This window comes from Neolamprologus multifasciatus, chromosome 3 (genome assembly GCF_963576455.1).
Source record: "Neolamprologus multifasciatus chromosome 3, fNeoMul1.2, whole genome shotgun sequence".
Lineage (NCBI taxonomy): Eukaryota > Metazoa > Chordata > Actinopteri > Cichliformes > Cichlidae > Neolamprologus > Neolamprologus multifasciatus.
Window position 1 is genome coordinate 34406191 of NC_140441.1, and position 21476 is coordinate 34427666.

Below are 21476 nucleotides of genomic sequence, written 5' to 3' on the forward strand. Positions count from 1 at the left end.
TGCACATCCTGCTCTCTCAGTCTTTGTGTCATCACCCAAAAGTTTAATGTTGCAGTGAAACAGAATTTAAAAAGTAAAAGACAAAAACAAAAAAGACATGACCTGGATCCATATCAGTTTATAACAATATTGAACACAGGCTACAGCTGGACGCTGACAGGTAACATAATTTTCACCTGCTGTCCCCTGGATGTGGAGCTGTACTGTAAACAAACACTGAAGCCCAATACGATCAGAATAGGAACAGAAATGTGCTGTAGGGTGCTCTTGATAACTGTTTTTGTCATGTAATTGGGTTGCACTTTGTCAGGCCTCTACTCTAAAACTAGACCAACTTGGGTGTCGCACATGCAGGCTAAACTTCTGCTGGTCTAGCTTTTAGGGTCACTGAGGCACGCAAACCCCCTTCACCACATTAAGGTGGTAATCCGTCAGGGGGAAAAACAGAAAAACAAAACAACAAACAATAAAATAAAATATTCCTCATCAGATTCTAAACTAAAAACACTAATTACTTGACTTTTTTTAAAATTGCTTGACTGTCTCAGCGATATTAAATTATGGATGGCAAATAATTTTTTGAATTTTAATGGTCGCAAAACGGAAGCAATTTTATATGGCCCACATGGCTCTACTGATTCTCCAGATGTTGATTTTGGTGATTTGACCTCTCATCTGAAAAGTTCAATGACTATTCTTGGTGTTAAACTTATTCCGTGCTTACTTTTGAAGGTCATGTAAATGGGGTGGTAAAATCGGCTTTTTATCATCTCAGACGCCTGTCGAAGGTTAAGCCTTTCCTTTCCAAACCAAATTTGCAAACTCTTATTCATGCTTTTATCACCTCACGTCTGGACTATTGTAATTCTCTTTTAATAAGGGTCAGGTCGGGCACCTTGTCACGCCTGCAGTTAGTGCAAAATGCGGCGGCACGATTTTTAACCGGTAGTAGGAAATTTGATCACATCACTCCGGTTCTCGCTTCCTTGCATTGGCTTCCCGTTGAATTTAGGGTTCGTTTTAAAGTCCTTTTATTGGTTTTTAAATCTTTAAATGGTCTGGCTCCTGTCTACTTATCTGACTTGCGGAAGCCACATGTTCCTCCTCGCTCGCTCCGGTCAGCTGAGCAGCTGGTGCTGCCGGTCCCTAAGTCGCAGCTGAAATGCAGAGGAGACCGAGCATTTTCAATTGCGGCTCCGATGCTCTGGAATAACCTTCCCCTCCAAATTAGACAAGCGTCATCAGTGCAGGTCTTTAAGTCCAGATTGAAAACCTATTTTTATTCTCTGGCTTTTAACTCTGTAGGAAACTGACACCTTCTTATTTATTTTATTGTATGTAATGATTTTATGGTATTTTTAATTTGGTAGTTGTTTTGATCTGTGTTCTTCAGCACTTTGGTCTGCCTGGTGTGTTCTTAAAGTGCTATACAAATAAACGATGATGATGATGATGATGATGATGATAATTAGATGCCATATATTAAATACATCCAAGCCAAACAATAATACTTCTTACTATTGCCAATATTAACAAAACTAAAAAGGGTAGGCAATGTTATTAAAAAAAAATGCAGTTCACCAAGTCTTAAAAAATAAAACTCTAAAATGGAATTAAAAAATAAAATAAAATAAAATAAAATAAAATAAAATAAAGAATAAATTAAACTATCCATCCAGATCTTTACAACCAATGACATAAAATCCATCTTTATTGAATGGCCTAATTCTGAAATAAATTTGTAAAATAAAGTAAGAATAAAATAAGATTTCTCAATATAGTCAATATTTACAAAACTAAAAAGGGTTGGCATAGTAATTAAAAAAAAAAAAACAATTCACCATGTCTTTCAGGTTTTGCTTTAAGCTCATTTGTTTTGCAAGGAACTGAAGTCTGTTTGCAACTAAACAGCTCCACTCTCCTGTCTCCTCAGTCCACTTTACAACAACAGTCTCCTGTTTACCTTTCCAAAAAACTCTTATAGATTCATCCATATCCAACTTATTTGTTATGGACTTCTCATGGACCAAGGTCACCAAATTCCAAAACTAAATAATCTTTGCTAAAATCGCTGTGATTACATCAGTATATGAAACGATGAAACTGTTGAGTGCAGAGTTGAAAGCTGTGATGGGGCTTTGTGTTGCGTCTGACAGACACAGGTCACCCAGTCGGCTGCTCGCAGCAGACAGGCTCACAGTGCTGCTTGTGGGATTGAGAAACACTTCTTTTCCAGACTGAGGCTACTTCCACACTAGAAAACGGCGTTTTTGTCTGAAAACGCTCCGCGTCCACACTAGCGTTTTCAGTCATTTTCACAGAGTTGTTTGTCCACATTGAAACGGCTGAAACGCTTACGTTCCAGTACTGCGCATGCGTGGAATGCAAGACTATGAGACCTGCCTCATTTCTGTCTGCTGCTTATTTACTTTCCGGCTCTTTGAAACGTCTCTTTGAAAAGTGCAGAGTTTTTTAAATGGACTAACAATGAGGTGGAGTTGTTGCTGCCACATATAAATATATATTTAATGCATCACATGACTAACATGTGTCATCAGTGTCCACACTGTAACGCAAAAGCACCGTTTTCGAGAGCGTTTTCAAAACGCTGCGTTTTCCTTGAGCGAAAATGCCGTCTCAGTGTGGACGGGACGCCAAAACCGAGAGAAAACGATGCGTTTTCGTTTGAAAACGCATTAGCGTGGACGTAGCCTGAAACTGTGAGAAGAACAATGAGCTAGTCCCTGTGGAGTTCAGAAAAATATTTTACTGCTATTGTTCATGGTCATCATCATTACCATTGCATTAATAACATAATCTACAGCAGGGCCGTGCAGAGAGGTTTAAAGGGGCGGGTGCCTAAAGTTAAAAAGGGGCACATTGAACCAGGCTGAATAACAACAACACACATTCATCAAGAATCTAATATGGGAAGGGCAGGGCTGTGTTGATCTGAGACTGTAGACATTAAAAAGTCCATAGGAGAGATGGTAGCTGATTAAACAAGTGTCATGAGAAAATAACAAAATGCAAAGATTGGTGACAGCGCTTGGAACCATAAGGCAACAAAAAACTGTGAGAAATAATTTAGGCTCTGCCTGTGAATCACTCTTTGCTTCTCTTCTTCCTTCCATCCCATCTTTTCATATATCACTCTCCACGTGCTGTCTATCTGAGAACAAGGCACAACTTGCTATTGCAATAAACTATAATCTAATTATCCACACCTAACACTTAATCTATAATAAAATAATGACAGAAAAATGTTATAGCCCTGCCTTTAGTAGCCTCACACAGCGCCTACTGTTCCCTCCTCATGTCCTTACCAGGCATGTCTGGACAATGTTATATCATGAGTAATATATATTTTTTTAATCCATCTAAATAAAACACACATGCACGCACATACAGTGACATTTTAGACCTTCTTCAGAATACAGTATATACTATGGGCATCACTGTGCTGATCCAGAATCCTTACATTATTATTTATTACTAGAGCTACAATAATAAAGCAATGAGGAAGGGGAAGTAATAAATATGAAATAATGTATTTATGATGATTCCATTTGTTTCACTATCCACTCTGTGCAGGGAGAAAGCTTATTAAACTGTAGAGATAAAATCATTTTACTGCTGTAAAAACCAAATTTTGTCTTATTTAAAATATAAATCTAATATAATCTGCTTCTTAATGTATGTTCTTTAAAATACAGCGTGTGTTTTTTAATATATTATAATTATAATAATGCATAATTATGTGGACATGCACATTAGATCGTTTTTTAGTGAAATATAATCCCTCCAGAAAGGCAGGAAAAGCCCGGAAACTTACTTTAAAACTAAATATGTTCTCTAAAACGGTGACAGAGCTACAGACCCATGACAGCCTTACCCAGCTATGACCAGCACTACTTGTGCAGTTAATAAAAGGACAGGTAATGTTTGTCACGCTGTTGCACACACAGCACGCTCGTTTGTTTCAGTTCCTCAGTTGCAACAAGACAGCTTACCAACGTGTCCGTAATAAGCTAACACTCCTGTGTGCTACACACTACAGTGTACACTCTACACCTACTTACTGGTTTTGTCGCATCAGTCTGTGTCTCTGAGTTAATTTGTGTTTCTCCTACAGCTCTGGACCGCAAAAAATGCGCATGTTCTTTGTGAGCTCGTTCCCGGCTCGTAACCAGCGCGTTCTGCCGTCAAGGGCGATCATTGGTTAAATGTGATCATGTGACTGATGCAAGCCAGATCCTTTTATTTAGCAAAACTGTGATTAATAGTTAAATATTATTGTTGAGGGGCACAGACAGGACTCCGCACGCACACACACATTAAAAAAAAATAAATAATTTTTTTTAAAAAGTTGCCTCAACAAAAGGGCACTTTGGGCACCCATCAGGAAAGGGGCGGGTGCTCAAGCCCCTCTAGCCCCCCCCTCCCCCCTCTGCACGTGCCTGATCTACAGCATTGATATTGTATTCAGATGTTTAAACATATTGGCACCCAATTAGCCTTTATTACAGGTGCAGTTATAGTCCACCACTGTACAATTGTAGTTGTGTTTCTTTGTTGTTAATTATCTCAAGAGTCGCTGTTACTCCTGTCAGCCACCATAAGGACAAGTTCTTTGTTTACAGATGATTTATTCCACGTTCACCAACAGGATCGCTCAGCGTAGTCATCGTGAGAACTAATTAAAATATAGCCAATTATATCACTGTGTCTTATACATAAATATATAATGCTACTTTAGCTTGTCTCACATATTCAGTGAAATGAAATAAGTTAAACCATCCTGTGACTAATGATGTGTCGGTCGTGAATGAAACAGCTCTTAGCAGAAGCGGTTTTTGATACGGGCGGTTGCCCGGGGTGGCATCGTGGTGGGGGGCGGCATCACAGGCATCGGCAGAACCCCCCCCCCCCCCCCCCCCCCCAAAAAAAAAAAAAACAACCAAAAAAAACACTCATGCTGCCCCGACATCATGCTAGCACATTTTGGAGATGGCATAGGCACCAATCAGTTTTCTGTCGCCCATTTGCTGGGAGGAAGGGCGCCCTCCGTTTGCGAGGTGTGCCTGCTGCTTGCGGCACAGGGAGGAGAGGGCGGGGCGGCGGGGGATTCTCTGGCTGGCTGGAGCAGTGTCTAATAACTAACCCACAAAATAAAACAAAATAAAAACAAACCAACAAACACGAAAACACCAGACATTATGATACAGACTTATAATTTGCACCGATGTTTTTTCAAATTCTATAAAGTCAGCGCGACAGCCCTTGGTGCGCCTGCTCGCTGCTGAAGTCAAAGTAAACTTTATTGTCATCTCCGCTACATACAGTCCAGTATATAGAGAGACGAGACGACGAGGCTCCAGTTACAGCAGTGCAAGTAAACAAACAATAAATATAAGAAGAGTAAGAAAATAAATATACACTTTAGGACTCGGGGTAAAGGGATCAATAACAATTTAAAATTTATAATTTACAGTTTGATGATTTAAGGTCTCACACACAACCTGTCGACAGGGCAGGGGGGCCTGCTGCTTCCAAATAGAGCACATTATGTATTCATGATCTGAATCCTGGGTTGTGCGAAATCTTACAAATAAACCCTAGACAAAGTGAATCTGTGAACTAAGGTGTAGGTCTGTTAGGTCATGTTGTGGTGATCCTCAGGTTGGGGGATGGGTGTTCACTGGAGTGCAAAATTAAAACCAATGAAAGATGGACAAGAAAAGTTCAAAACCATCAGGTGCTCAGTTTAGAAAAAAGAGAAGAAGAGCAGAAACGATCAAAGCGGGAGTGTTCCCCCATGTGTTTACTAGTTCTTTGACCTACAACCCTGCAACTCTCCACAACTTCACACCACACAATTTATATTATTGTTATCAACAAGGCTTTGAATTATACTGGACGAGATCTGAAGACCTACAACAGTGTGGATGGTTCTCAGTATTTTGTGTTCCGATGAGAAATGCTGCAGTCGTGGTCTCTGTCACTGCTCAGGTATTTATGTGATGAGAGGAGAAACTGATAGAATGACAGTTGGAACGAGTCTTTCTGCTTCTCGCTTATTTCCCCTCATATACTGTACAGAAAATATACACTTGTTGTATAAATGTTTACAAAGATGCTTTAAAAACATCTTCCTGTCTGTTTTTCCTCCGTTTTTGTTTTTGACTCTCTGGATACAGTGTACAGTTTATACACATATAAACAGTTTCATTTTAGTGTTTCATATAAACAGTGCAACATAGTACCAGACAAACAGTCCTTTATTAAAATTTATTTAAAAATAGCTGTTTTTAAATTCAGTTGGAGAATATTTAAACTGACAAAGGTTTAAAATTAATTATACACATTTATACACTGGAGAAGTAAAAAGACCTTCGTCAAAAAAAAAAAAATCCTACTTTTTACATCTTATTTCTTTTGTCTTCACTTTTTCTGTTACAATTCAGGATTGTGTTTCACACAGAATAAAAACCAAATCTGAGATTGAAAAACAGTTTCTGATCAGTCGAGAAACATGTCTGTGAAGGTTCTCAGTCATCCAGGTCATCGTAGCAACTTTAAGAAGTCCAGACGCTTTTCTTTCCAAGCTCCTTAGATCAGTCAAGAAACACAGACTGTCATGAGTCGCTGTGTGGCAGTCAGGAGTTGGACCCAAAATGCAGGCACTCAGGCATGAGGTTTAAACACAAAAAACTCAGCTTTATTTGCTGGCAGGGAAAAGTCATTAAAAAAGCAAACTAGACTAAACTAAACTGGAAACTCATAAACAAACCTCACAGTGACACACAGGGAGATCCACACAGCATGAGGGACAACACGACTCAGAGAAACACAGGGTTTAAATACACTGGGAAGTAACGAGGGGAATGAAACACAGAAGTCCTTCCAAATCTGCTTTCATCCTCTTCTCCTTTCCTTCTGATTCCTCCATAAGCTACAACAACATGAACCTCTCCACTCCACTCAACCTCCCAGTAACAGCGACCACTCAGACTGTTGGTACAGAGCAGCTGAGGCCAGTGATCAAACCTAAGATCATGATCAGGATACAGCTGATCTTCTTTCACATGTGTCACCTCCTTGTTGTCATCAGACAGTTTGAGGTTCTTGTGTGCTGTGTTTGAATCCAGCGTCAGATCACAGAAATCTAAAAGGGACAATAAGACACAGTGCATATAGCAAATAATTAATTAGAGCCAATGTGTAACAGTAAATGTGGTCCTCATATTTTGTGATCCATTGCTTAAACATTCAAGGATGCAGGCAGTGTGATGATGAGTGTGAATGAGAAATAGAAAAAAAACCATCTTAAAATTCAAAATTATCAACAATAATTAATTGAAAAGAGAAGTGACTGGAATATATATGAACATATAACTATAATTATAGAGGCTTTGCATTCACATTCAGTTCACATGCATTCACGTCTAAGGTGCACCATCAACACAAAACACAAACATCAAAGTGATGTTATGTGATTTGATTATTTTCATTTTATGTGCACATCAAAATGAGCGTAAATATGTTGCTAGGCAACTAGGAGTGCCACAGTTGTTTTACACTGATTTCTACACAGTGAAAATATCTCCTGTGGTGACAGGATTTTTAAAATGCTGATGGGTAAAAATATTCTCCTTGGTAGTTTAGTGTTAACAGAGCCAAACTTTACATTTGCCTTTCAGTCAAAAATCAGGTCATTGTCAGAATCAGTCAGCATCAGCAGTGTATTTGATTTATGGGAAGATTTTTTCTGTTTTCATTCTCAAATCTGATCATCGGTATCTAATGCTAGTTAACACAGATGAATTACAACCTGACTCATGAAGCCAAATTCTGTTTAAAGTAGATCAATAATTTAATTAATCTAAACTCCCTCCCCCTCTGGTAACTTTGATTTTGCACCAAATATTATAAACTAATCACGAGGTTGGCGCTGTTACAGCTGTTCCTCTAGCCATGCCAATCTTACCAATAGCAAAATTATATCTGAATAGAAAATTCTAGTTGACTATGTGGCCACATTTCTTCACCAGATAATGAAGAAAGGGTTTAATTGGTTTTCACGTTAGTTTATGAAGAAGAAAAACCAGTATGCAAAACTTTGTGATGTTTTAAGAGTGTATCAAAAATGGGTTTTTAGTTGTGGAATTAAATAACTGAATTTTTTTTATAAAATATATGATAAAATATATTTAGCAGAGATACATATAACGTGTGAAAAAATGATGTAAATACAGCTAGTAAATCAAAAACACACTTACATTTTCTTAGACCTGGTCTCATCCACTGGACTCCTTGAGGCTCCACACTGAAATAAGCACATCATCTTTTAGTGTGAAAACATGGCCTTTATATTCTCTGATTCATCTCTTCTAGAGAAATAAGCTTGCACTTTATTTTATCTCACAATAAATTGAAAATGATCATAGTTTCTCATTTAGTTCTAAGGTTGGATTTTTGTTTTTATGTATCGTAAGCACATTTCTTTTGATTATCTGGTCTGTATTAGGTTCTTAAATGACCTAAATACAACCTGAGGACATTGAAGATGTGTAAAAAAAAGAGCCAAGATCCTGTATAAATAACACTGTATAAAACAGTGCACCCCTGTAGGATCACCTCAACAATGAGTAGGAATTGAATAACTTAAGAAGAATTATTACTTTTTCACATGACTGTATCTGCACTACATGAAATGCAAGTACTTACTTCACTTTTATTTGAAACCAGGAAAGTCAAAATCCTGTTTCAAAGCTTACAGTAGTTCTGCAATTATTGGCATAAAGGTACACAGTAAGCTCCAGACTGAGAATAAATCTGGGAAGACAATCGAACCCTAAACATTGGCAAGGGAGGAAAATAAATCTGGTAAGGAGGGGACAATGAAACAGGGTTACATAATGTCATGATCCCTGGGTTTTACATCCAGAGTTTGGAGTTTTGGGAAGTTTGGGTTTTTTCTGGTCTTGAATTTTTGATTATTCTCCATATTCTGTATTGGTTTCATACTTTCTTGTAGCAGCATTTCTTGGTTTCAGTCTGGTTTATTTTCTGCCTCCCTGTGTTTCTGTCACTACAATAAACAATGTGCTTCAAATACTATTGTCTGTCTCTGTTAACATGTGTGAAGATGTTTCAGTTGCTTAGTTATTCAATGCAACACAAAACAAATCAATATATAGAACAAAATATTTTGAGAAAAGACTGCTGTGTTCAGGCTTTAAGTTATTTGGGTCTGAGTCTATTTCTGTCTTTGTCACTGTTGCCCCAGTATTGGTGGGGGAAAACCTCAAAGTCTGGTTGGCTTTCATGGTTTCTGGGAGTTTGTGATATCCAGTTTCTCCTCCACACCATTAAACAAAGCTAGAAGCTGGTGAAGAATTAGCTGGTATTTTCAGTTTATTAAAAAAAAATAAAACAACTTTCATGCATGAATTATGACAATCTATTTTTTATTCATCTTTAGGGACGAAAAAAAAAAATTTGAACTTAATTTTTTTTAAACATGTACATTAAACGTAGTTTTTTTTTTTTACTTAGGTGGACAACATATGTATACTTGCACAGAAATCACAACATTGGACACTGATGTGTCCAGTGTTGTGGTTTATGCGCCAGTATACCATCAACACTGACACAAATAAAAGAAAATAGCCTTTGAATAGCTGTCCACAGTTGTGACCACTATATGTGAAAGGGTTAAAAGTGTGTGAGTGTGAGTGAATGAATAGTGGAATTGTAAAGCACTTTGGGTGCCTAGAAAAGCGCTATATAAATGCAATCCATTATTATTATTATTAATAATAATAATAATAATAAAAACATTTATTAACTTTTGTTGGCTAATTGTGACCAGTCACAACATAACTGTCACATTGTCCTCACAACCCATTGTTCCTTCAGCGGGCTGGTTTCAGCCATTATGCAAATGTACTGTTTATAAGATTTGGGGAAACCTGCAGTCAGCTGAGACTGAAGAAGTCACTTGGATGAGTGACGAAACGTTTCTCCCACAAAACGCTACATCCAGATGAACAGAATCAACTTTTGGAGATTGTCCAATACCTTTCAAAATCTGAGCAAACATATCACCCTGTGCAACCTCTAAACTCACTTTGAGTCTTTCTCCTGTTGTTTATGAGATGTTTCTACCAGAAGTGTCAGTGGGAATAATGGAGCAGGAGGCAACAGGGCAGGGAAGCATGAGCATCATGGAAAGTCTTTCATTCATCATCATGTGAATATGCTGAAGATATTGTCTTCAAAGTCAGCTGTGTGTGGTGAGTTCATTGAGAAAACATGTGTGTACAGCTTGTCTCTTGCTTCTACAATCTAACACAGATATTTTTGTACTCATTTTAACCATGGATATATTTCCTTCTGAGTGTACTGTGACTGTATAATTGCAAATATAAATTGACTTTTTGTTTATTTGAAATGGCAAAAAGAGTCAAATGTCAACCTTTCAAAGTTAATTGCCCCTCCAGTTCATTTGGACTGCTGCCGACCCTGTCATATAGTCCTGGGGCTTCGATCCAGTGTTTGTGTTTGGACTCTAAGTTCTGAATGATCTTTATTATTCTCATACTTTTATAATTGAAAGTTTTTAGGGTAGGCGTCTTTGATTTAGTGCTCCTGGGTTTCTTCATTATTTATTATGCAGTTGTGCTTATTTTTATTTCTGCTCTTTCATATTCCTGGTTATAGTAATTGTTTATTTTGATTCCTAGAGTTTCAGTTTGTTCCCTGCTTTCCCTTTCACTCCTTGAGTCTCTGTCTTTGTGTTTGTATTCTTCTGTCTCCATGTTTGTCTACCTTTCTGTCTCGGTCAGGTTCATGTGTCTCTGTCACAGTCAGTATACTCTTAATTCCTGTTTTATTTTGCCAGTTCCTCATCTCATGTGTGTTTGCTTCCTGTCTCATCAATTAGTTTCTGTTTAGCTGTGTTCCCCGGGTGTGCCCACACCCACAGATGACTTCTTTGTGAAAATGGAAATCCTGGCGCCTCGCCTGACTAAAAACGGGGAGGTATGGCTGTGACTGTGTGGAGCACAAAGGACATGGGGTACACAACAGGAAGCAGCAAAAAAAAAAAAACCCAAAACCCTGTGTCACAGACCCAGAACCATCACAAAGGCACCTGTCATAACTGGGGTTAAACAAATCAAAAACTCAAAATATTTGCTCTTTCTTACAATATGTTGGAGAAAAAATATATTTCCAGTTGTATTTCCTGTTTTCCTACCAGAGTATTTCCAGTTTCACATGTGGATCCTTCTTTTGATCAGACAAAAGCTTCATTCCTGAGTCTCCTGGGTGATTATAGCTCAAGTCCAGCTCTTTCAAATAGGAGGGATTGGAGCGCACAGCTGTGTCCAGAGAGGTGAAGCCTGTTCCTGTGATCTGAGAGCCTGACAGCCTTCAAACACATACAACATGTCACATCACTGTAATGAACTGCTCTGAATTTGATGATGTACATGCAGTTGAACTAACAGATTCTGATTCCAGTTAAAGTTGTTAAAAACACACTAACTGGCTTTTCTGTACTCAAATTTAAAAAACAACAAAAAACATAATTACTTTCTGTCTTTTTTACTATGATGGACACGTTCTCATCCAAAAACGTAACATACTGATGCTATGTGACAAATCGTCTGTATGTTACACATTCGAAAACATGAGAACCGTTTGGAATAAATCTACACATGTACATTTATTTTACTTTCTCATCATCAATTGATTTGGAAAACACTATCTGATACAACTGAGGTTGTGGTTAAGATTAGGGGTAAGGTTAGGGTTAGGGCTGGAATACACAGCTGGATCGTGTGTTACCTATGGCAGCGTCATTATGTTGGATTACATCCACAATCTGGAGCGTATCATAGGGACGTGGAAGGTTACCTTTCGCGTTACTATAAGATGCCTCTCGATGTGACAAAAGGTCGGTATATTACGCATTGAGAGTGAGAACGGTCTTGATGGACAGTCATAAATAAAGTTATATTTTTTGGAGTTGTGTGTGTTTAACTTCTACTCTACTGTACTCTTTCAGAGCTTACACCAGAAGAGAAACAACATCTTAAAATCTATAAAATAATGACATCCATCCATCCATCCATCCATCCATTCACTTCCGCTTATCCTTTCCAGGGTCGCGGGGGGCGCTGGAGCCTATCCCAGCTGTCATAGGGCGAGAGGCGGGGTACAAAATAATGACAGTTGTTGTGAAATACCCACAGCTCAGAATCAGCTAACCTGAGAGTTTCCAGCATACACTGTGGACTCCCAAGTCCAACACAAAGCAGCTTCACTCCTGAGTCCTGGAGGTTGTTGTTACTCATGTCCAGCTCTCTCAGTCTGGAGGACTGAGAACTTAGAATTGAGGAAAGAGCCTCACAGCTTCTCTCGGTGAGGTTACAGCCACCCAACCTGGAAACGTGAATATCAGAGAACTTTCCAGACTCTTAAAAGAAGCACTTTAAAGTAATCTCTTGAAAGGCTTAAACTGGATACTTACTGGGCTTTCTTGCAGGCTTTGACCACTGGCAGCAGCTGCAGAAGAGCATCTTCTGAAGCTGAATATTTCCTCAAATCAAATTCATCCAGATCTGCTTCTGATGACAGTAGGATGAAGATCAGAGCTGACCACTGAGCAGGAGAGAGATTAACTTTAGACAGATGTCCTGAACTCAGGTGATGCTGGACCTCCTTCACTATAGAGTCATCATTCAGTTCATTCAAACAGTGGAGCAGATTGATGCTTTTCTCTGGAGAGAAAGTATCATTCATCCTTTCTTTAACATACTTGACCATATCCTGATTTATCTGTGAGCTGATTCCTTTTTGTGTGTGGAGGCCTTGTAGGAGATCCTGATTGGTCTGCAGTGAAAGACCAAGGAGGAAGCGAAGAAACAAGTCCAGATGTCCGTTTGGACTTTGTAAGGCCTTGTCCACAGCACTCTGGTAGAACTGTCTTACTAAAAACTCATTAATCTGCACTGAGGCCATTTGTTCCTCTTCCAGCAGGTTGATACCAGAGTTGGTGAATGTCAGATGGACATGGAGAGCAGATAAAAACTCCTGAATGCTCAGATGGACAAAACAGTACACCTTCTCTTGGTATAGTCCTCCCTCCTCTTTAAAGATCTGTGTGAACACTCCTGAGTACACTGAGGCTTCTCTGACATTAATGTCACACCCTGTCAGGTCTGATTCATAGAAGATCAGGTTTCCTTTATGCATTTGCTCAAAAGCCAGTTTCCCCAGTGCTTCAATCATCTTCCTGTTCTCTGGACTCCAGAGAGTATCTGTCTCAGCTCCTCCATCATGCTTGATGTTCTTCACTTTGGTCTGAACCACCAGGAAGTGAATGTACATTTCAGTCAGTGTCTTGGGCATCTTTCCTCCATCCTGTTTGGTTTTTAACACACTCTCTAGAACTGTAGCAGTGATCCAGCAGAAGATTGGGATGTGACACATGATGTGGAGGCTTCGTGATGTCTTGATGTGAGAGATTATGGTGTTGGCCTCTTCCTTGTCTCTGAGTCTCTTCCTGAAGTACTCTTCCTTCTTTGGGTCAGTGAACCCTCTGATCTCTGTAACCATGTCTATATACTCAGCAGGGATCTGATTGGCTGCTGCAGGTCGTGTGGTTATCCAGATGTGAGCAGAAGGAAGCAACTTTCCCATGATGAGGTTTGTCAGCAGCACATCCACTGATGTGGAATCTGTAACATCAGTGAGGATCTCAGTGATGTGGAAGTTCAGAGGAAGTCGACACTCATCCAGACCATCAAAGATGAAGACAACTTTGAACTTTTTAAAGTTACAGATTCCTGCTTCTTTGGTTTCAGTGAAGAAGTGATGAATAAGTCCCACTAAGCTGAACTTTTTATCCTTCAGTAAATTCAGCTCTTTGAATGGGAATGGAAAAATGAACTGGATGTCCTGGTTGGTCTTGTCTTCAGCCCAGTCCAAAGTGAACTTTTGTGTCAGGAATGTTTTCCCAATTCCAGCCACTCCTTTGGTCAGAACTGTTCTGATTGGTTTATCTCTTTCAGTCGAAGCTTTAATGATGTCTTCACACCTGATTGTTGTTTCTGGTCTGTTTCGTTTCCAGGAGAACATTTCAATCTGTCTGACCTCATGTTCAGTGTTGATCTCTCTGGTCTCTCCCTCTGTGATGTAGAGGTCTGTGTAGATCTCATTCAGATTGGTTGCGTTTCCTGGTTTAGCAATCCCCTCAAACACACACTCAAACTTCTTCTTTAGGTTAGACTTAAGCTCACACCTACAACCTGAATAAGGGTTTTCTAAGCAAAAAAAGAGAAATTCAAGTATAAATGTTAGTGTATAATTTCTTTTATAAAAGTATTGTAAGAGTGTTATATATTTTTATTAACCCTTTAAAGCCGGTCAGAGCGGGCACGCTCTGTTTTGCGTAACTATTTTAAAATCCCCGAGCTCTGCAACCACATAAACTAGCGCAATAATTTTTCTTGCATATGAAACCGGAGGAGTTTTACTTACATCTTATGCCATCAGCTTGTCCTAAGTCATGGTTTCCTTCCACATATAGCTTTGCAAAAACAGCATAAAAAGCGCTTGCAGCAACAAAAAACATAATATTCCAGAAACACGCTTTACCGATCCGATCAGCTGTTTGTAACACTTCCTACATCCATCAGCATGAACTATCACATGTCCTGCCTGAAACCGGAAGTGACGTCATTTTGCAGAAATGTAGTTTTTTACCAACAGGGTCTCATAAGCCTATACTGGTGTTTTTAAAAGTTATGTTTGACTTTATGACTTTCTGTGTCGTTTCTGGGATGCTTAGAACTCATATTGCACTGCTGGAAATAGATTTTATTTATTTTGATGCATATGCTGGTTTTTTTTGCAAATTTGCATTATAATATTTATTTTCATTTTCTTGCAGTATATAAAAATTGGTGTATTTCAAAAATAAAACTATGAAGACACTCAAAATAAATTTCCTGTGGTGGGAAACTATTTTGTGCAACTTTTTTGTATTTACAGTTTTGACGGATAAGCCTCTTACATTTCTCTAACTAGAAATATATGTTAAAACAAAACAAAAACGATTTTAAAATGTTTATTGCACTTTTTTTGCAATGTATGTAATTACTATGCACTTAATGCAGACATATTATTAAAATTTGGGCTATAATGGCTGTATTGATGTCTAGCAACTTGAGATGCTCCCAAAAATGGCACTACAACATGTAAAAATATAATATAAGCTCTGGCGGGCTTGGTTCTATGGTAGGTCTTAAAGGGTTAAAGTACTGAATATACAGGACACACAACAGTTCTGTCCTCCTAAATGGTGCATTTATGAAAAGAAATCCTCTTACTGCTCTCCAGACAGGCAGCCAGATCTTCCAGTTTCATTGTCCTCAGGAAATAAACTGTGATCTGCAGAAGTGCCTCTCCAATGATCCTCCTCTGCTCCTCGTCTTCACTGTCCAATATTTTCTCATCTTCTCTCTGACTTTCAGAGGATTCTGCATTTAGATAATTTTGCATTTTCTTTAGCTCATTCTTCACAAAAGTGACAATGTTGTCCTCCAACCCCTGAAACAGAATGAATGACAAATGAACAAATTTCCTCAAGTGAAGGTAATGCTTTGGCTTTATTTCTATTTAAAATGTAGTTCTAGTGAAAGCAGCTTACTTTTATCTACTTTTTGATTTAAGCTGTGTAGTACAAAAATAAATAAATGTTTCACATATACAGACCATAAATATTTGTCCCAGGTCAGTTTTATGTTGCGGGGCATGATGGGGGCAGGAGACATCTGAGCCAGACTGAACAACTCTGTGGAGACAACGTGAAGAATCAAAGCTTAGACTTTGTGTGTCTGTCTTATAAAGGTCTTAAATTAACCTATTTATGTTCATCTCGAGCTCTCTTTTTAAAATTTGGACTCTACTAGAGTACCATTGCATGAGTAACAGTGCAGGCCTTCAATTCATCCTCTGTCTGACCAGCAGGTGGATTCTTCACTCACAGTGCTTGAAATAACAATATAAAGGCCATTCTCTCTTCATCTTTCATACCACCATAAATATCAAAGGAAAAAATGTCTAATTTGTTTTGTTTTACATAGTTGTTTCTTAATTTTTCATTGTAAAAAACTTTGTAGACCCGATTTTGAAAAGTACTATAAAACATGACTATAAACAAAAGGTGACTATTGAATAATTTTAGTATTAAAATAAGACTTTTCTTTGATACTCAAGAATAATAATCACATACTAATTTTTTATCAGTAGTGTTCCTACAAAGAGAAAGATCAATACCAAGGTCATGTTGATATCATGTATAGATTACAGTGATACACTGAATTCATCTTTCAGACAGAAAATGATTTCCTTCTATTCCAAGTCTTACTTTAAGTTACCATTTTATCACCAGTTCAACAGACTGGAGTAAGGAAACACGTCAGCTATAACTCCTACTAGGCATCATTTAATCTTACTTCTCAACAGCAGGGGATCCACTTCCTTTGAAGACAACGATGGCTTCCTTTGATCGATCACTCTTTACAGACACACATCTGGGTTCAGTTTTAAGTTCAGGTTCACGGACATCTGGTTTATGATGTGTCCTGGTAAACAGAAACAATGACCATCAAGGAGAAAAATACACTTTTCAATCTTCAGTTTTATTAACTACTGGGCAAGATATGAGGCATTTATAAATATCTTGTAGTCTTTCCAATCCAATGTGGAAATAACTAAAAGAAGTCAGCAGGCCTATAGTTTCAAGCTCATAACAGGGAATGATTGTTCTTCTCTTTAGCCTGTTGGGCTTCTGGATCTCTTTTTAAGACACAGTTTAATGAAGTCAAGTAGAAGCTCTGAGATGATCTTGAAGACCAAATTTAAAAACTATGAGTAGTAATTCTGTCATCGTCTTTCATGTTTGCTGTGGTAGTGTGTAAACTGTGTTTCCTTTAGAGAAGCTACATGTGATTTTTTTTTTATTTACACTGACCTCACATTTTAGACAAAAATGGTTTTCATCTATTTTTTAGCTTTAATTTAAGGTGTAATTGAAACAAAAGCAGTTTTTAGGTTTTCCTTACTGCAGATATGTAATGTATGGAAATAATCATATCTTACTTATGTGCAGCGGAGGATTTTCTTCTTTTAACTTCAGTGGGATATAATTTTGAACTCTTCCTCTTCATTCTACCCTTCGTCTTCCTCGTGCTGAGTCCAGGTTTAGGACCAGAGGAATCTGATCTGTGGAATGTGGACAATCAGTTTTAATTTATGTTTTTTTTTTTTGTTGTTGTTTGCTTTTTCTTTACTCTTCAGCTACAACAGCTGCTAGACAAATGGTTATATCTTACTCATCATCTGAAGGAGGTCCACTTCCTTGGAAAACAACGATGGCTTCCTTTGACCGATCACTCTTCACAGACACACAGCTGAGTTCAGGTTCCTGTTCAGTCTCCAGGGTTTCTGGTCTTTGATGGATCCTGGCAGGCAGAAAAGGAGACCATCAGGGATGGAAATTACCTTTACAGTCTTCAGCTGCAGGATATGCTGCACAAACTATTTACAACAAGAAGAAAAAAACACTGGGTCTATATAGTTTACAGCTCTTCACACTAAATTATTTTGGTTCACTTCAGTCTTTTCTGGTTTCCAGGAAGACTTCAGACATCTGTTTTCATCTGTTTTTGTTGGTGCTTAACTGGATGAAATCTATGATCTGAAACAGATCACATAAATCTATGGATGTTAGAGGACAACTTATAATGGCCGTGAAGACTAAAGGCAGGCAGGTGTTCTTTGGATCTAAAAACAAGACTATTAAAATAATCAGCACCTCTAGATTTATAATATAGGTTATATGGCACTTGTGTATCATAAACACATCAGTCCAATATTTACTGCAGTCTTTTGAAATGATTTCACATTGATGCTGCTTTTATAGTGAAGCGTTTTGATAAGGACGTAAAAAACACTTTCTTTTCTCTTTAAATAAAATCTCATAATGAGGCAGATCAGGGGAAATGTTGTACATTGTAAATATTAATCTAGTAAAAAAATAAAAAAATAAAAAAAATAAAATATATATATATAATAAAGGCATCTTAATCTGTAGGAAAAAATAAGCTTTAGTTTCAAACCATCATACAGTAAAGCTTTCTGTGAGACGGTATGAATAAATAACACTTATACTAAAAAGGAAAGAATTAATACAGAGAAATGTAATGTGTGGTGTTGAGTGTCATACCTTTCCATTTTGGCCAAATCCTGCAGTCACCTGATCAAAGAGAGAAACAAGTTTTAATCTGGTTTTGTTTCTGTTGATGTGTTCTGTTTATTTGTTTGTTTCTAATTAGGTTGTGGTGTATTCAATAATATGGATACTCTGATACATAGATATAAAGTGTCAGCGCTTTAAAGAGCTTTTACAGATGTTTATGGGCAATTCCATAAGTGAATAAATTCATAAGTGGTTAAAAAAAAATCCAGAAGAAAATACTGTGGAAAAATAAAGTAATAGGCCTACATAAAATTAATTTAATTTAAAATAGTACATTGTACTGTATTATTAAATAAAAGAAAATGATCCAGAGCGGCTGGATCACACACTCCACAAACTCCGGGCTGAGGCAAAGCAGAAGACTTTGGTCTGAATCTCAACACGTGAAATTATTTTAGGGAAAAGTGGACGGTGAAAAACAGTAAAAAGAAACTCATCATCCGGAGCATTTGTGATAATGTTATGTGTAACTTTCACGTCCTTTTTTGCTTAATTCAACAAAATGCATTAAGCAGTTACAGCAGCATGGCTCAGAGTCACAGCTGTGTTCCAGACCCACTGAAAAGATCTTGGCACATATGAAATATGGAACAAAGGAGACTCCGATCAATAACATAATTTAATTAGATTTAAAATGTTCCTTAAATGCTAATTACTGCATTTAAACACAGAGAGCCCTAATTGACTTCTTATTTTTTACTACCTTAACTTACTTCCATGTTTCATGTAGTGCATTTTTACTGCTGTCTATACTGCTTGTTTTTGTCCCTGGGGAGATGGCGGCGTCCTTTTAGTTTCACTTTCGTTATTTATCAAACTACGCAGATATAATCAGGATGTTCGTAACCCAGTGAATCCAAATAATAATAGGAAACAAAGAAGACTAAGCCTTCAAAGACGAGTGAAAATGTGCGACATAAACTGGAAATTGAGTTTATTTCGATAAATTCGCAACAAAGACGCATCAGCAGTTTATTTGGTTACAATAACAGACCAGTCGCCTTTTTTCCCCAAGCTCTTTACAGTAACATGACCCGGATGACTGAGAACAATAATATAAATAATATAAAACCGCATAAATGTAATCTGTGCGTTAATAAAGTTAATTGTATAGCTTGAAGAAAGGAAAACAAACTCTGAAGAAGAAGAGAGAAAAACCTAGGACACCATAAAACGACACGAGTGCAGCCGATTATCATGAAGGTTTACGGTGTACAACTTTACCTCCAATTAACGGTGCAGAATTTAATCCAGAAACCACCGATAATGCAGAAACGGTCCAGCTGAACAGAAACGTTAACGGACCGCCCTGAGAAAACACAGGAATACACCTTTTCAGGAAGCAGTGTGACCCAACATGGCAGCTCGCTCTGAACGTATCATATCAGTTTCAGCCAGCTTTTTATGGTCGTTATAAAGACGCAGAAGCACTAAGCGGCGGTCAGCTCTATGTCACGCCCTCCAGCTTAACCAGAAAAAAAATTCTGGTAGCTTAATTTAAGTGTGACCTGTAAGCACTTACGAGGTTATGACTTTTATAGAAGAATGACACATTTCTTCAGAACTGAACTGAAAGTCCTCAGTTAGATTTTATCCAGCGTCAGTGTTTGTAGCATGCTAACCTGATATGTCTGCTAAGGTCAGTAATTTTGCACCAACATCTGACCAAAAAGACTGGAACATTTACTTAGATTTGTTTTTCTTTAAGGAAAAACTTAATTCATGTCCAGTTAACTTCCCTTAAATACTTTAAATTTTGTTTATGTAGTGGTGCTGTTGTCATTGTGCTGATCCTCCTTTATAAAATAAATAACACTGTGGATGTTGTATCTTTAAGTAAGGCCCATCATTTAGTTCTTTTATTGAACTTTGAATCTGTCTCCACAGATGTGTCCTGCAGGCAGCATCTTGATACTTGACTTGGACCATCATGTCTCACCATATGTTCCAGGTCTCAGAGTTGTGTCATGTAGTTCAAAGTTAAGACCGGATTTAAAACAAGAACAAAAGTGAAGCAACAGGAACAAACATGAGGTTCCTCCAACCGTCCAATCAGAGAGGCAGAAAACTGAAGCTTGTGCTCAGCTCAACATCACGATTTATCCTGCAGGACTTCTCTCTGACAGTTTGTAAGTTCCTTCTGAGCACCTTGTGCCATCTACTGACATGTTTGAATATTGCACTGGTGTAATGAAATTGGTGCTTTAACACATTTTTAAAGACACACACACACACACACACACACACACACACACACACACACACACATTTAATCCCCATTTTCCCAACATTGGTTAGTAAACCTTCTCTAACATTGTGTTGTTTCTACATCAAAACAAGAGAAAAATGGAACATTTGTTGTTATTGACATTTTCCTTCCCTTTCCTCTTCTTGACTAACGTTTTCTCCTCTGTAATTTTTAAAGTTTTTGTACATTTGCCTTCTCTTCATCTTTCACTGCTACACTTACTTGCTCAAATAACTTGTTGTTCTCATTACTTTTATGTGAGTAGAGACAGATTAAGCTGAGTGTAGTATGTTGACGTTTGAACCTGATATTTGTCCCTGTTGCACTGACATGTGAGATGTGTTAAAAAGAGACTGTGGCTGTTAAAAAACTTCACATCACACACTAATCCCATCACGAATCTATGACTTGTGCTACTTCCCTGTAATTTAGGACTGGACATCCACATTGACCTTCTTCAATCATCCATCCCACTGAATTAAAAAAGCCTCTCCAGAACTACTTTGGACTTTTTTATTCTTCTTACCTTAGCTCAAAACCTTTCATATTAAACAAGATTCCCAGTTTGTGTTTTTAAATCATTTTAAAAGCTTTGATTTTTGGATTAAACTGCAGATTCTGTTCCTGTTCTAACACTGGCTCGTACAAAATCATGTAGGGACACAAGCAGCAATAACCTGTGAGTCAGGTCAAGACTCGAACCGAGAGACCAGCAGCACGGCAGAACTGGTTGTAACTGATCCAACAGCGCTGGTACAGCCCGTGACTTCTCCCTTGTAGGCAGGCTGTTAAATGAGATGTCTACATCTTCAGAACAATACGTTTGAATTGATCTTGTCTTATAATGAGTTTCTTTCCCGCCTGAGAACTGAGTATTTTTGTTTCCTT

At 37.9% G+C, this 21476-nt stretch overlaps 2 protein-coding genes across 3 annotated transcripts in view; one reads left to right on the plus strand and one right to left on the minus strand.

The window, feature by feature from the left end:
- The window catches only part of LOC146522737 (protein NLRC3-like), a 77692-nt gene that overhangs the window by 42146 nt on the left and 14070 nt on the right, over positions 1-21476 (plus strand). The window lies entirely within an intron of this gene.
- Positions 6843-19785, minus strand: LOC146522741 (NLR family CARD domain-containing protein 3-like). The gene is made up of 12 exons (XM_085154150.1): positions 19565-19785; positions 18308-18337; positions 17415-17543; positions 17182-17304; positions 16536-16664; positions 15793-15871; positions 15408-15627; positions 12545-14339; positions 12283-12456; positions 11267-11440; positions 8283-8329; positions 6843-7168 (listed from the first exon to the last, which is right to left on the minus strand). Exons 2-12 carry the CDS (start codon positions 18313-18315, stop codon positions 6843-6845), a joined length of 3204 nt encoding a protein of 1067 aa, XP_085010276.1. The 5' UTR covers positions 18316-18337; positions 19565-19785.